Below are 14,777 nucleotides of genomic sequence, written 5' to 3'. Positions count from 1 at the left end.
ATTTTAGGTTCCTTGAAGGAAAATATTTGAGTCAAAAGATGTGAATATCTGTATGGCTTTTGCCAAATTGCTTTGTAAAAGGATGATACCAATTGATAATAGCAAAATATGCCAGTTTCACCAGTTTTCACCACTGTCGACCGGGTACGGTGGCTTGTGCCTGTAATACCAGCACTTTGGGAGGCCAAGGCGGGTGGATCATGAGATCAGGAGTTCAAGATGAGCCTGACCAACATGGTGAAACCTCATCTTTACTAAAAAATACAAAAATTAGGCGGGCGAGGTGGCAGGTGCCTGTAATCTCAGCTACTCAGGAGGCTGAGGTAGGAGAATCGCTTAAACCTGGGAAACAGAGATTGCAGTGAGCTGAGATCGCGCCACCGCACTCCAGCCTGGGTGAAAAAGCAAGACTCCGTCTCAAAAAAAAAAGCAAAGAAAAAGAAAAATGCATTTACTGTCCCATTATTCTTAACTTTTATTTAATAGAGAAGAATTTCTGCAGTATTGATGTAAGTACAGTAAATTCTGATGAAAGGGCTATCTTTATTATAGTTCTGTATCTATTTACAGTAAGCTCTTCATATGTTAAAGGTCATGTATCCTGATAATCTTTAGCATTTGTCTAAATACTTGCACTATTTAAAACTTGTGAGCAATTCAGTTTCTACATTTTACTGCCTCCAAAGGAGAGTGGAATGGAAGAGTCTATGTATGTGACTGGGTGACTGGTTGTGGATGGTCTCATGAGAAGATTTTTTTTTTTTTTTTTTTTTTTTTGAGACGGAGTCTCGCTCTGTTCCCCAGGCTGGAGTGCAGTGGCCGGATCTCAGCTCACTGCAAGCTCCGCCTCCCAGGTTTACGCCATTCTCCTGCCTCAGCCTCCCGAGTAGCTGGGACTACAGGCGCCCACCACCTCGCCCGGCTAGTTTTTTGTATTTTTTAGTAGAGACGGGGTTTCACCGTGTTAGCCAGGATGGTCTCGATCTCCTGACCTCGTGATCCGCCCGTCTCGGCCTCCCAAGTGTTGCTGGTAGGGCTTGAAAATGACAGGTTAAATTAGGGTGGAGACATGCATGAAGTGATGGGATTTACCTTTAGAGATTTTAGCCCTTGTTGCCAAAAGCAACCGAAAAACAGCATGTGTGATTTTGCTGAACTACTGCAATCTTAGCTTAAATATATTTCACAAAGTAACATAAAATACTTCACAGCTGATTTTTATAGCTCTGGCTAACTTGAGCCTAAACCACCAGGAAGCTTTTTTTTTTTTTTTTAAATGAAGCCTTCTAAAACTAGCTTGTAAAGTCCCCAAATAGCCTACATCTAATAATTGGAAAGTATGTCAGCTGAAATTTAGAATTTCTTAACATTGCACTAAAGAATAATCCATTGAAGAAGATAATGGATTTCTTAAGTACTGTTATATCAGTTAAGATTTCTATACTGTATTGCTTGTCCAAGACAATCAAAACTTCACATATTCCAGGTTTGAGGAGATTGAAATACTTGGGAGAGTTTCCTAGGTACTCTGCTACACTGAGTATGAAATTTAGTAAGTTTACATAACTTGGGCATGTGCAGCCATGTTTGAGGACCTGCTTTATTCTACATCATTTCTCAGATTTCTAGGTCTTAGGACACCTTTATACTCTTGAAATAATTGAAGACCCCAAGAGCTCTTGTTGATGTGATTTATCTCGATATTTAGTGTGTTAGAAATTTAAAAACATTTGTTAATTTAATTAAAAATAGCAATAAACTGATTATATAATTACAAAAAAATAGCATTTCTTTCTATGAAAAATAACTATATATTTCAAAACAAAGAAAATTTTGCAAATTTTACAATTTTGCGCATCTCTTTAATGTCTAGCTCAGTAGATGACATCTGGGTTTTCATTTCTGCTTCTGCATACAATCTGTTGTGAAACGTGGTTTGGGATGAAGTATTGGAAGAAATCCAGTTTAACCCAAACATGTAGTTAGAAAAAGGAGAAGTATTTTAGTGTTTTTTTCTGACAGTTGAATGTATTTTTCTTTGATCCTGCACCAGAACTCTACAGATGGTATTTTCTTTGTAATGTGAAATTTGAAGCCATATCAATGAACTTTTAATGCTCTCTTATATTAAAATCTATTGGTCTATGTTGTACTTTGAAAGAATATTTTACCCATATGTGGCGTGAGTTGATCATTTGTTAAATGTTGGTTCCCTGAATTATACAGATCCTCCAAAATAGACACATTCATTGTACAATATCAAAAATTATGTTTTAAAATATTCCTACTTATATCAAAAAGTCTTTAAGCATTGGGAAGCTTTCAGGCTCACAGAAGTTGAAAAGTTTTCTAAAATTCTAATTTGCACTTGAAAGCTTGAATTTTATCATTGACAATATATACTGTCAGTTTTTTTTTTTTTTTTTTTTTTTTTTTTTTTTTTGCCTTGAAGTGGCAGGCTCACTTCTTTTTTGAGAAATTGTCTGCCAAATACCCAGGTCAGAATAACCGTAGTTTGCCCATTATTCTTTCAAGTAAAAATTATATTCTGTGAAAAATGCAGCTAGTTAGCTTGCAACTCAAACAGTTGCACAAATGCTTTCTCTTGAGCAATCTTTTTTTTTTCAGATGTGCCTTGTGTGTACTTTCTGTTTTATCACACAAAATAGTAGACTTGCACTCGAGGGTTGAGAGTTGTATTTTTTTCTTTTTCTTTTTTATTTTACTTTAAATCCTGGGATACGTGTGCTGAACGTGCAGGTTTGTTACATAGGTACACATGTGCTGTGGTGGTTTGCTGCACTTATCAACCCGTCATCTAGGTTTTAAGCCCCGCGTGGATTAGGTATTTGTCCTAATGCTCTCCCTCCCCTTTCTCCCTACCCCTCAGCAGGCCCCAGTATGTGATGTTCCCCTCCCTGTATCCATGTGTTCTCTTTGTTCAGCTCCCACTTATAAGTGAGAACATGTGGTGTTTGGTTTTCTGTTCCTATGTTACTTTGCTAAGGACGATGGTTTCCACCTTCATCCATGTCCCTGCAAAGGACATGAACTCACTCTTTTTTATGGCTGCATAGTATTTCGTAGTGTGTATGTGCCACATTTTCTTTATCCAGTCTTTCATTGATGGGCATTTGGGTTGGTTCCAAGTCTTTGCTATTGAGAGCTTTAAAAATAATTCTTACTGCTTTGTCAAGGACGTTCTTAAGTGAAAGTGTTTTTTTTTTTTTTTTTTTAACTATGCGTGGTGGTGAAGAATACAGTGACTCTTAGTACAGTTTGGTAGTACCATCCTGATTCATGTTTATAAGGCACCAGCAGTTTTGCCCACCATTGCTTCTGTATCATCAGTACAGATAGTGTCGTTATGAAAATAGTTTGATCTCAGGACCCCCTGAAAGAATATCAGGAACTCCCAGGGCTCTGTAGTCCACACTTGGAGAACAGATGAGCTCATCAAGCAGTACCCTGGTCCTCATCCTTTCTCTTGTCTTTTGAAACCTACCCCTTCCAGGACTAGGTATCCCCCTCCTTTTCTTTATGCGTATTGAGTTCCAGTCTAATATTAGAGTGCGTTTTTTCTCACCCTTTGCCTTTTTGTTTCTCTGCCTGGAATATTCTTGCCCCCATTACCTTTTCTTAAAATCTTACTTTTCCTTCTAGTGCCAGCTTAAGTTTTTTTCTTCCATGATTTCTGCTCTCAGGTGGAAATCATTCTCACCTTTCTAAGTTCTCTCCATAGCACTTTGTTCACATCTCCTTTATGGCACATATAGCTTATTTTTTGTTTTGGAGGGGAGGTGGAGGGTAGAGAGTCTTCCACTAATAGCAGATGACTGTGTCTTATTCATCCTGTGGTACTTTATAATACTTGAACAAATTATTCTGAGAATTATTACAGATGGGGTGAAATAATGTATTCAGCAAATATTTGGCTGCTACTATATATCAAGCATCGTTAGGAACACTGTGCGTGCAGTTGTGAGCAAGGCTGACATTGTTCCTGTTCTTGTACTTACTTTCTGTTACAAAATTCATTCTACCTCTGTAGAGGTTGATTAACAGCATGAGTAAATCCAGTGATTTCTAGTGCCTTTGGGATTTATTTAGGCCAGAGGAACCTTTGAGAAACAATCATTAAGTCAGAGTAGCCGTTATTCATCAGTCCCAACTGATCAGTTAACTCAGTGAGAGAATTGTACACATTAAGACTGCATGTAACACTGAATTTATTTTTTTAAGACCTTTTTTAATTAATTTATTTATTTTTTGTTATACTTTAAGTTCTAGGGTACATGTGCACAACTGCAGGTTTGTTACATATGTATACATGTGCCATGTTGCTGTGCTGTACCCATTAACTCGTCATTTACATTAGGTATATCTCCTAATGCTATCCCTCCCCCCTCCCCCCAACCCAACAACAGGCCCTGGTGTGTGATGTTCCCTTTCCTGTGTCCAAGTATTCTCATTGTTCAATTCCCACCCATGAGTGAGAACATGCAGTGTTTCGTTTTCTGTTCTTGCAATAGTTTGCTGAGAATGATGGTTTCCAGCTGCATCCATGTCCCTACAAAGGACATGAATTCGTCCTTTTTTATGGCTGCATGGTATTCCATGGTGTATAAGTGCCACATTTTCTTTATCCAGTCTATCATTGATGGACATTTGGGTTGGTTCCAAGTCTTTGCTATTGTGAATAGTGCCGCAATAAATATATGTGTGCATGTGTCTTTATAGTAGCATGATTTATAATTCTTTGGGCATATACCCAGTAATGGGATGGCTGGGTCAAATGGTATTTCTAGTTCTAGATCCTTGAGGAATCACCACACTGTTTTCCACAATGGTTGAACTAGTTTACAGTCCCACCAACAGTGTGAAAGTGTTCCTATTTCTCCACATCCTCTCCAGCACGTGTTGTTTCCTGGCTTTTTAATGATTGCCATTCTAACTGGTGTGAGATGGTATCTCATTGTGGTTTTGATTTGCATTTCTCTGATGGCCCGTGGTGATGAGCATTTTTTCATGTGTCTGTTGACTGCGTAAATGTCTTCTTTTGAGAAGTGTCTGTTCATATCCTTTGCCCACTTTTTGATGAGGTTGTTTGTTTTTTTCTTGTAAATTTGTTTGAGTTCTTTGTAGGTTCTGGATATTAGCCCTTTGTCAGATGAGTAGATTGCAAAAGTTTTCTCCCATTCTGTAGGTTGTCTGTTGGCTCTGATGGTAGTTTCTTTTGCTGTGCAGAAGCTCTTTAGTTTAATTAGATCCCATTTTTCAATTTTGGCTTTTGTTGCCATTGCTTTTGGATAACACTGAATTTATAGTCTTAACTTTTTATATCTAAGTATCATGCAACATGGCCTGTTAACTTATATTTCTTTTTTGTTGGTGTTGCATCTGGTTATGTTAGTTATTGAACAAAGGAGAGAGGAGTGTTGAAGATGGGATGTTTAAAGATTCTGTAGCAATGTTTTCTACATACAGCTTCTGTCAATTTTTATGTTTATGTTGCTAATATGATTCTAGCAAAGATGTTTTTAGTGTATATCTGTGCGAGAAGGGTTTTATTTTAAAGCTTAGAACTTTTTTGTTCCCTCTTTTAGGCATTGACAAAGGATCCCCAGGATTACCCTGATAAAAAAAGCCTACCTCATGTACATGTTGCCCTCTGGATAAATTCTCAAGGAGGCGGAAAGGTGAAAGCTGGAGATACTGTGTCATACGTCATCTGTCAGGTAAACTATTGACATTCATAAGACTCTGATACCTCTTAAGAACTCGAAGTAAAATCCAGATTGCCACAGTGTCTTATTTAGCATTCTCCCCAGTAATTGGTGTTGTAAAGTCTGGTTAGTTTCATAGCGTTTAAAAAACATTAGTTAGAGGTGTGGCATATGTCATTAGGATTTTCATAAAACATTTATGATAGGATTATAACAGTAGCTACTCTTTTAACCCTAAATTAACTTTAATGCAAATGTAAGTTTTGCCATATGTTCAGCAGTAGTCCTCATTTGTCATTCCTTTTGCAGCAGTTCCCCATTATAAATATTAGTGGAATAATAAAAGAATAAATGCCATTTTTCCTAGCAAATGTCCAAATAATTATGTGAAAGAAAAAGAACTACATGATTATACGGAGAAGTTGAAAGATCCTACAAACATGCCATATGAGGAAACCACACAATTCAACTAGTTTTGTTTTTTTCCTTCCTTCAAGTGGAGAGGGCCCACCTCCTTAGCCTTACTTCTCCATTTCACAAGGCACTTCTAGGCCTTCTGGAACACAGTTTTAAACCACTACCAGTTCTTTTGATAATAGCATGCCTATAATGGGTGAGGAGAGAGTAAGAGAGAAGAGCAGTTTTTTTGATTTTTGAAGCCCTTAACTACAGTTTTAACAAAGGAGAGGTCTCATCCCTTCTCTCTGTAAAGATAAGTCAGGGTCATAGCATTTATCCAAATTCTTTCAAATTACAATGCTGTATACTACTTACCATAAGGTATAATTTATCTGAATAAAACTTTTTAAAAAATTTATGAGTTGTATCCTAATTGTAATTGCATTGCATTGTTACAGTAAAAAAAATTTTTTTATATAAACCTAAAAATTAATTGCAATATGATTGATATACCAATTTGTCAAACCACAATCAATGTGTTTTTAAATCAGAGTCTTTTGAAAATTTAAAAGTAGTCTGCTGATATCTGCTATATGCTGTGGATGTACATAACAAATGATTTAAGTACATGGACAGGAATCAGCAATTGACTCTGTCTCCCCCCTAGGGTTACCCTTGATTAAGAACTGTTACAGAAAGCCAATTCCTGCAGGAAAATATTTCCATAAATGTCTGACTTGCTCAAGCCCTTAATGTGCTTTGCATATTGCCTCTGACAAGTCTCATCTCAAAAAAACAATTTTCATATTATGCAAATAAAGATTTTGGTAAATAAGCTAGGTTTTTTTTTCACTTATGTCTTCACATACATGGAAAAGCTCTTAATTGGTAATGACAAGAACAGATGGCAGCATACAACTTTGAAAAATTATATAGGTTCAGTGAAATAGCGTTAATAATGAAATCAAACCACAATTGTGTTTTGGCTAAACCTGCAATGAAGATGTATGGTAACTTATAAAATAGGATGATCATTGTATTTAAAAGTCAGTTTTGTGTTCCTTGATGTCTGAATGTTAGGTCTTAAAGTTCCTTTTTCTCAGGTCTTATTGATATACATAGGCTCACAATGGCTGTTGCTAATGTAGTACAATATATCCAACTTTATGTGATTTTAGCGATTTCCATCCACTGGTATGTGCCTTATTTGCTTTTTTAAAGTATGGTTCATATTTCTTTTTATTAATTTATTCTCCTTAACATAACCCAAGAAAACTATAGGACTTTAATTTGCCTTTGTACCCTACCCATGGGACATGTGCCCTTTCAACATGTTTGCTAGCCAAATCTGCCTAAAGTTTTTGCTTTTAAGCACTCAAATTATTCTGTTTCATAACACAACCATAGTTTTAGAATATACTTTTGAAAATGTATCATGACACTTTTGTTTGTTTGTTTTTGAGACAGAGTCTTGCTCTGTTGCCCAGGCTGGAGTGCAATCACGCCGTCTCAGCTCACTGCAACCTCCACCTCCTGGGTTCAAGTGATTCTCCTGCCTCAGCCTTCTGAGTAGCTGGGATTACAGGCACATGCCACCATGCCCAGCTAATTTTTTTGTATTTTTAGTAGAAATGGGATTTCGCCATGTTGACCAATCTGGTCTCAAACTCTTGACCTCAGGTGATCCTCCTGCCTCGATCTCCCAAAGTGCTGGGATTACAGGCGTGAGCCACTGTGCCTGGCCCATCATGACACTTTTTTTTTTTTTTCTTTTTGAGACAGAGTCTTGCTCTGTCACCCAGGCTGGAGTTCTGCGGCTGGATCTCGGCTCACTGCAAGCTCCGCCTCCTGGGTTCACGCCGTTCTCCTGCCTCAGTCTCCCGAGTATCTGGGACTACAGGCGCCCGCCACCTCGCCCGGCTAGTTTTTTGTATTTTTTAGTAGAGATGAGGTTTCACCGTGTTAGCCAGGATGGTCTCGATCTCCTGACCTCGTGATCCGCCCATCTCGGCCTCCCAAAGTGCTGGGATTACAGGCTCGAGCCACCGCGCCCGGTCATGACACATTTTTAAGAGGACTGTTTGCTGCCTTAGGCAAGGGTATCCTCCAGGAATAGCCTATATCCTAAACAGGTTTTGTTTTGTTTTGTTTAAAATTTACATTTAGGAAATAGTACTCTACTGATAACTTACTCAGACGAGTTCAGAGAGTAATGTTTTTGGTATGTAATTTATATTGTACTTTGTTAACGCATTAAACCTGTATGAATGATTTGTTGGCTAAGTTTTAAATCCATAACTATTTAACTTTCATTAGATATAATTTCCATAAGGCATGCCTTTAACATAATTATTTTAAGGGGCCCACTTATCTCCAGTTTAAAATATTTTCCCATTAGTTTCCTACTAACGATGACTACCTAGTTTTGTATGAATCAACTGCACCTGGTTGTCTCTCTGAAGTATGTACTTTGTGAAGTTCACAAATTACTACATGGGCACTTGAAGAAGACCAGCATTGCTTCTTAATCTGTTCTTAAAGGTGTATGCCACATATTCTTGCACATACCATGGAGCCCTGCTCAGGTTTGAGAATGAAATATTTGAAGGCTTTTTTTTTTTTTTTTTTTTTTTTTTTTTTTTAATTTTGATACAGGGTCTTGCTCAGTCACTCAGGCAGGAGTGCAGTGGCATGACCACAGCTCACTGCAGCTTCTATCTCCCAGGCTCAAGCGATCTTCCCACTTTAGCCTCCTGAGTAGCTGGGACCACAAATGCATGCCTCCATGCCTGGCTAAGTTTTTTTTTTTTTTTTGTTAATCGAGATGGGGGTCTCACTATGTCACCCAAACTGGTGTTGAACTCCTGTGCTCAAGTGATCCTTCTGACTCAGCCTCTCCAAGTACTGGGATTACAGGCATGAGCCACTGTGTCCTGCCGAAGGATGTATCTTCGGTCATAGCCTAAATGTTTTTCCAATACAACATAGCAAAACCTGTCATCTAACCAAGTCTTTTGAATTTAGCCATGCTCGAGCTTAGATTTTTAAAATACACTAAGAAATATGTTTGTGTCACTTTTTGTTAAAACTAGTCTTTCATGTGAATATTTAAAATAAAAACGTTTTAAACTGAAAGCATGCTCAGAAATTTTTAACTGCTTTTTTGAAAACCATGCTTTACTGTGAGAACTTCTACTATTTTACATCTATAAATTCATTTTAATTCACCATTAAAATTTATTAAACTCGACATTGCTGTAATCTTAAGGATAGACCAATTTTTTACAATTCTGTAAATTGTTCAGATTTTATGTGTTTGGTAAAAGGCGGTCTAACTACCATTGAGTTGTGTGAAAAGACACCGCCCGAGGAGTTTTTCACATGGTTTTTATCATTGGTTGTCACCTTATTATCATCTTAACAATTCAAGCTTCTAAAAGAACAAGAATTAAACTTGATTAATTATGCCTAATTCCTTTTACTATGTTGTAAACTCCTGACAAATAATAATAAGTCTTTTAATCTGAGTTTGCTTCCTTTTTAGGTATTTCATTTTGTCTTAGAACAGGTAGAACCTAGTTGATAAACAGGCACAGGTTGTTTTCATCAGGAGCCTAGCCAGAAAAAGAGGCCCCTGCCGCTGGTCTCTAGTAAAGACAGTGGTGTATGGAAGGTTGCTTCTGCTTTGGGCTGGGAGCTGAGCTGGAAAGGAACTGATTGTAGCAGGAATGAAAGAATAGGATTCACATTATAATCAGTTCTGCTGAGCAGCTGAGCACTGTGAATAGTTATAATTTACTAGTTTGAATATTAAATTCTGTTTCAGATGAGAGGAAGAGTGAGTGAGTTGTTGGATGTTGATCCTGTAGAGATAACTTTTTGGTTCACAGATGATGGTGACATCATTCACAAGGCTGGATATGGGCCAATTACATAGAATTTCACAGCTTTTATTTTTGTAGAGTAAAAGAGAAAACTCTTGAAAAGAGGCTTTCTGACCCATCTTCCTTTTCTTGAGGAGGAACCAGGTAAATGGTACAAAATGACATGCCCTTCATTCCAGTGGCCAGATATTTGGCTTTTAGAGCCCTGCCACTCTACCAGGATACTATGTCATTTTTACTTCTACTTGTATCTTGCATATAAAATACTACTCTATAGATTTCATTTCCCCACTCTTTTGCCCTTGTTCATTTGCTTCACAGTGATACATGGCTCTCACAGAAAATATTACTACCAGGATCTTTGAGTTAGTTTGACAAGAATTCTTGCCTGAAGGGATCACATTAACATAATAAAGGAGACCATACACATGTTTTTAAATTATCACTCCTTAAAAAGCCTTTCTGACTACACTAATTGTTACCAAGCCTTCTCAGTGTTTGGTGATATGGCAGGTGAAATTATTTAATCTAGTCATTGCTATCTTGTTGGTTTCAAGTTTTTGCAAAAAATAGACCACAACATATACAGGATTAATATTCTTGGACATTGGATGAGATCTCAAGATTGAGATGTTGTCCTTGATTTTCCTACTCAAAATGTTCAACAATAGGTCAAAAAGAGGTCTTGATGTTTAGAAGTAGATACGTAAAATTTAAATTGTTGCCTCTGTGTTTGACCAAGCAAGTGTCTGTGATTGAGTTGCTCACAACTTTACCCGCGTCTTCTTTTTATGTGTGTCTTTTTATCATATCTTCTTTTAGGATGGATCAAATCTCACTGCAAGTCAGAGGGCCTATGCGCCTGAGCAGCTGCAGAAACAGGATAATCTAACCATTGACACCCAGTACTACCTGGCCCAGCAGATCCACCCAGTCGTGGCTCGGATCTGTGAACCAATAGACGGAATTGATGCTATCCTCATTGCTACATGGTTAGGTAAGTGTCCCAAGCTCACATAGAGCCTCACATGGTAACAGCGGCACATGGAGTCTTCCTTTTCTCTTGAGATCTCTGTTTATGGGCATGGTATTGTGTCTGTCACTTCTTTGTTTATAGTTTGGAATGCATTTTTGTGGTTGTTTGGTACTGTCTCCACTCTTAGACTATGAGATCCACATACTTGCTACTGTAACCACATGCCTGCTCCGTAGTTGACACTCACTGACTACTGAGGGAAGAGAGGGAAGGCAAAAGAAAGGGTAAAGTGAAGATTTCAGGTGCCATTACAGTCACTGAGTTTACATTGTTATAGCTTTAATTAGTGTACCTCCATTAATAAAAAGATTGATGGTGTGTTGCTTATTGGTTCATCTTGCCTCTGTTGCTGAAGGTATTTTCATGTCAAGTGAGAAGACATGGCTTTTTAACGTGAAATTTTTAATTTTTAATATTCAATTCATTGTGAGAATCCTGCTCTCCTTGAGGTATTCTAAAACTGGACCCGCTGTTATCCTCTAGGAATTGGCTGATTTCTAAGTTCTCATCATCCCAGGAGGTGCCAGCCAACCCTGAGACCTCAGTAGCTCTTTGGCTTTTTGCTGTGTCACCAGATTGTCTCCATTGCTGTGTCATTTTTGCTATTGTTGTCTTTTGCTTAGAAATGTATTTCATAACCAGCCCTGATTTCATTTTTAGATGACCAAGTACATAAAGAGTTACATTGCTTTTAAGGCCTTTCCTCTCTCTTCTGTGGTAAGCAAAGATGAGTGTTTTCAGAGTACTGCCTAATGCCCTGAGATGGCTCCTCTATTTGTAAGTGAAGCCCAGATGCCACTGGCATCTCACAGACTCTTAACTTTGGCAATTATAGACTAACTTTCCAGCTCCCACCTATGTATCCAGCCTTATTTCTTATTCAGGCTATGCAATGTCTCCCAAATGTGGCACTGCCCATTCTGTCCCTGCTTCATGGAAGATTCTTCCCCTCTTTTTACTAGAACACCTAGCTTTAGCCATGGGCTTTGACAGCATAGGGACCTGGGTTTCAATGCTGGTTCTGCTATTCACAAGCTTCTGAACCTTGATCTACACCTTAGCTCCTTGAGTCATAGAATAGAGTTACTCTGAGGGAGAAAATGACGTGTGTGAGATGTTCCGCACAAAGTCTGGGGCAAAGGAAGGGCTCCGTGAGTGATAGCCACCTCCCACCCTTCTTTTAGGCGTCAGTAGAAATATGTTCATACTCCTTCAGTCTGTGGGATTTGTATATACTTAGTGCTCAGCCGCGTTTGTAGAATGAGACTGGATTTTCCATGGATGAATTATCAAGTCACATATTTTCTGTCCTGCACCTGTTGAGTATGTTTCTGAGCTCCTCCCTGCTACCCCCTTGTCACCACCCCATCAGTGTTTACTTGGAAGTGGAAACTCATTTTTAACATTTGCCTAAGCAAATATTATTAGGAAGATAAAATTCGACCACCAAAATCATCATATATATTCTCCAAGATGAGTTGTGTTTGATGATGTTTATAAATCCTCAGCTGGGAAGAGAAGACTAAAAGCAAGGTATTTTTTAGCTTCCCTTTTTTCTCTACTATACATTGAGTGTTTGCTCTGTTGTATACAGTGATAAGTACTTTGCATTTGTTATCTCATTCAGTCCTTGGGACAACCTCACAAAGGTATGTTGTATTAGCTCCATTTTACAGAAGAAGAAGCCAAGGTTTAGAGAGGTAACTATCTTGGTCTTGGCACATAGGTAGTAAGTAGCCGGCTGTGATGCCAAAGGTTGTGATCCTCACCACTGTGCTAAACTTGATTGCCTGTTCTTAGCTCTAAAAGGCTATGAAAGATGTTTTCAACCAGGAGCAGGATGGCATAGATGTATAAGCATGGGGGGGCTTCATGTTTTTCTTGCTCCCTCCATTTCTCACTGTACACCCCCATGCTCTCTACTGAAAACCTCTGAGTAAAACCATGTTTTAAAGAATAGATCTCCCAGTTTTTCCATTTGTGTCTTCAAAAACCTGGTGTAAAACTGTTGCCCTTTTCTTCTTTGGTTTTGAATTTTTTGGTGACCCAGCACTGAGAGGAGGTAGATGGAACAAGCCTTGTCTCAGGAATGACATTTAAGAGAAAGACTTGCAGAGCCTTGTATGTCAGCAAAAGAGCTGAGCAATAAAGGGTGATGGAACCTACTTGGGTGGATTGGCCTGATGCCTGCCTGGATGTGTCAAGGCCAGTCATACTAAGAGGGGACTGGACTGATTTTGTTAGTTCCAGAAGTCATAGTTAAGATGATTTTTGTTTATAAATTGATCAGTGGCAGATGTTGACTTGAAAGATACTTCAACTGCAGCTGCTGTATGGTCATAGGCTGCCTTATTAATTCAGTTTTCACAAATTATTTTCAAAGCCAATAGTAGACAAATGGGTCCCATCTTCAGAAGTTTCATGTTGTATCTCATTATTGACCAATCTCAATCTACACAGAGAACCCTCCAGACTTGCACATGGTCCCACCCACGTACCCATCACTCCTGCCTCACAACCTGAAAATTCTCTAGGTGCAGCCGTGGCTGTGTGGACACTCTTCCGATTTGTCCCTTCTTGGTGCCATGTAGCCAAGTCAAGCTGATGGGAGGGAATGTGTCCTCGGCCTTGGGGAATCTGCCACTGCTCCTCACTTTTGGCTACTTTTTCTCATTGTTTTCTTCTGCCACTTGACAGTGGTTTTTATATCGAGGATGTGTGACGTTGTCATCGTTTTGTAGTCCTCCTCCTCTCCTGCTTGTCCTCTTCTCTCATCCTACCCTGTGCCCGCACCAGCAGTATATGCACAGCCATCTATATTAGTAACAAATCTTGTAGTCCTTTCCTTCTGCCCCCTTCCACATAGGAGTTTGAGCATTAATGACGTGTAGGCCCAGAAGTCCCCGTCATCATGAAGATCTGTAGAAAACACTGAAGCTCACCAGGCAAATCTCTGTAAGCATTTGCCTCCTGCTCTATTCAGGAGCTGAATTTCTTATCTGTACCCTTTATTCCTCCACCCCAAGTAAAAAATTAGGGTGGCTATTCAGTAGGGGCTTCAAGGCCTCTGTTATCAGTTCTACCATAGCCTGTGGTTTTAGGAGGAGGGAGGGAGATGGGGAAGTGGCGACAAAGTAAGAGAAGTGTTAGGGGGTACATGGTTTCTAAGAGGTGCAAGCTGTAGGCATAAAATTACTGTAATTTGTTTTTAAAATTCTAAATCTGTTTTCTTTATATAAAAAAACTGCAGCTAGTGAACTGACACTGTTAAATAAGTTGAAGTGTACAAATGTATACATAAAATACAAGCCCTCCAACTGCCTAATCACAGACATAAAATAATTCTCTCGCTTTTAATGTAGTTTTTATCTTTGATTAATGAAATGTATTACAGTATTGAAACTTTAGTGAAGTTTGATACTTTGTCCTTTTAGTTAGTACAAAGAAATCAGGAATAATGGCATAATTTCATTTAGGAAAATTATTAAGCTCATGATTTTTTATTTTTAAGACTCTTTTGTGGAGAGCAACTATATTTTTCAACTACTTTTTTCTTTCTCTATTGCTTTTATACTACTTTCCTTGAAATGAAAGGCAAGCATCAAGTGTTGGTTTATCCTGTGGCTTCACTTTGGAAATTCTCTATTTCTCCCCATCAAGATACCTCCTGAAGTCTGTCTGGTAGCATGTTGCATGGCCAGGTGTTCCATATGGGAAGACCATTTTAGTGAA

The 14,777-nt window shown here is 38.5% G+C and overlaps 1 protein-coding gene across 3 annotated transcripts in view; it reads left to right on the top strand.

Annotated features, from left to right (window-relative positions):
• POLA1 (DNA polymerase alpha 1, catalytic subunit) overlaps positions 1-14,777 on the top strand; it is a 324,710-nt gene that overhangs the window by 121,361 nt on the left and 188,572 nt on the right. For all 3 annotated transcript variants that reach the window (XM_023202598.1, XM_023202600.1, XM_023202599.1), the window contains exons 31-32: positions 5,607-5,738; positions 10,832-11,006. In XM_023202598.1, coding sequence (XP_023058366.1) covers positions 5,607-5,738; positions 10,832-11,006 — 307 coding nt within the window. The remainder of the gene's footprint in view (positions 1-5,606; positions 5,739-10,831; positions 11,007-14,777) is intronic.

The sequence above is a fragment of the Piliocolobus tephrosceles genome, chromosome 12 (genome assembly GCF_002776525.5).
Source record: "Piliocolobus tephrosceles isolate RC106 chromosome 12, ASM277652v3, whole genome shotgun sequence".
Lineage (NCBI taxonomy): Eukaryota > Metazoa > Chordata > Mammalia > Primates > Cercopithecidae > Piliocolobus > Piliocolobus tephrosceles.
This window is presented reverse-complemented; position numbering and strand designations above follow the sequence as displayed.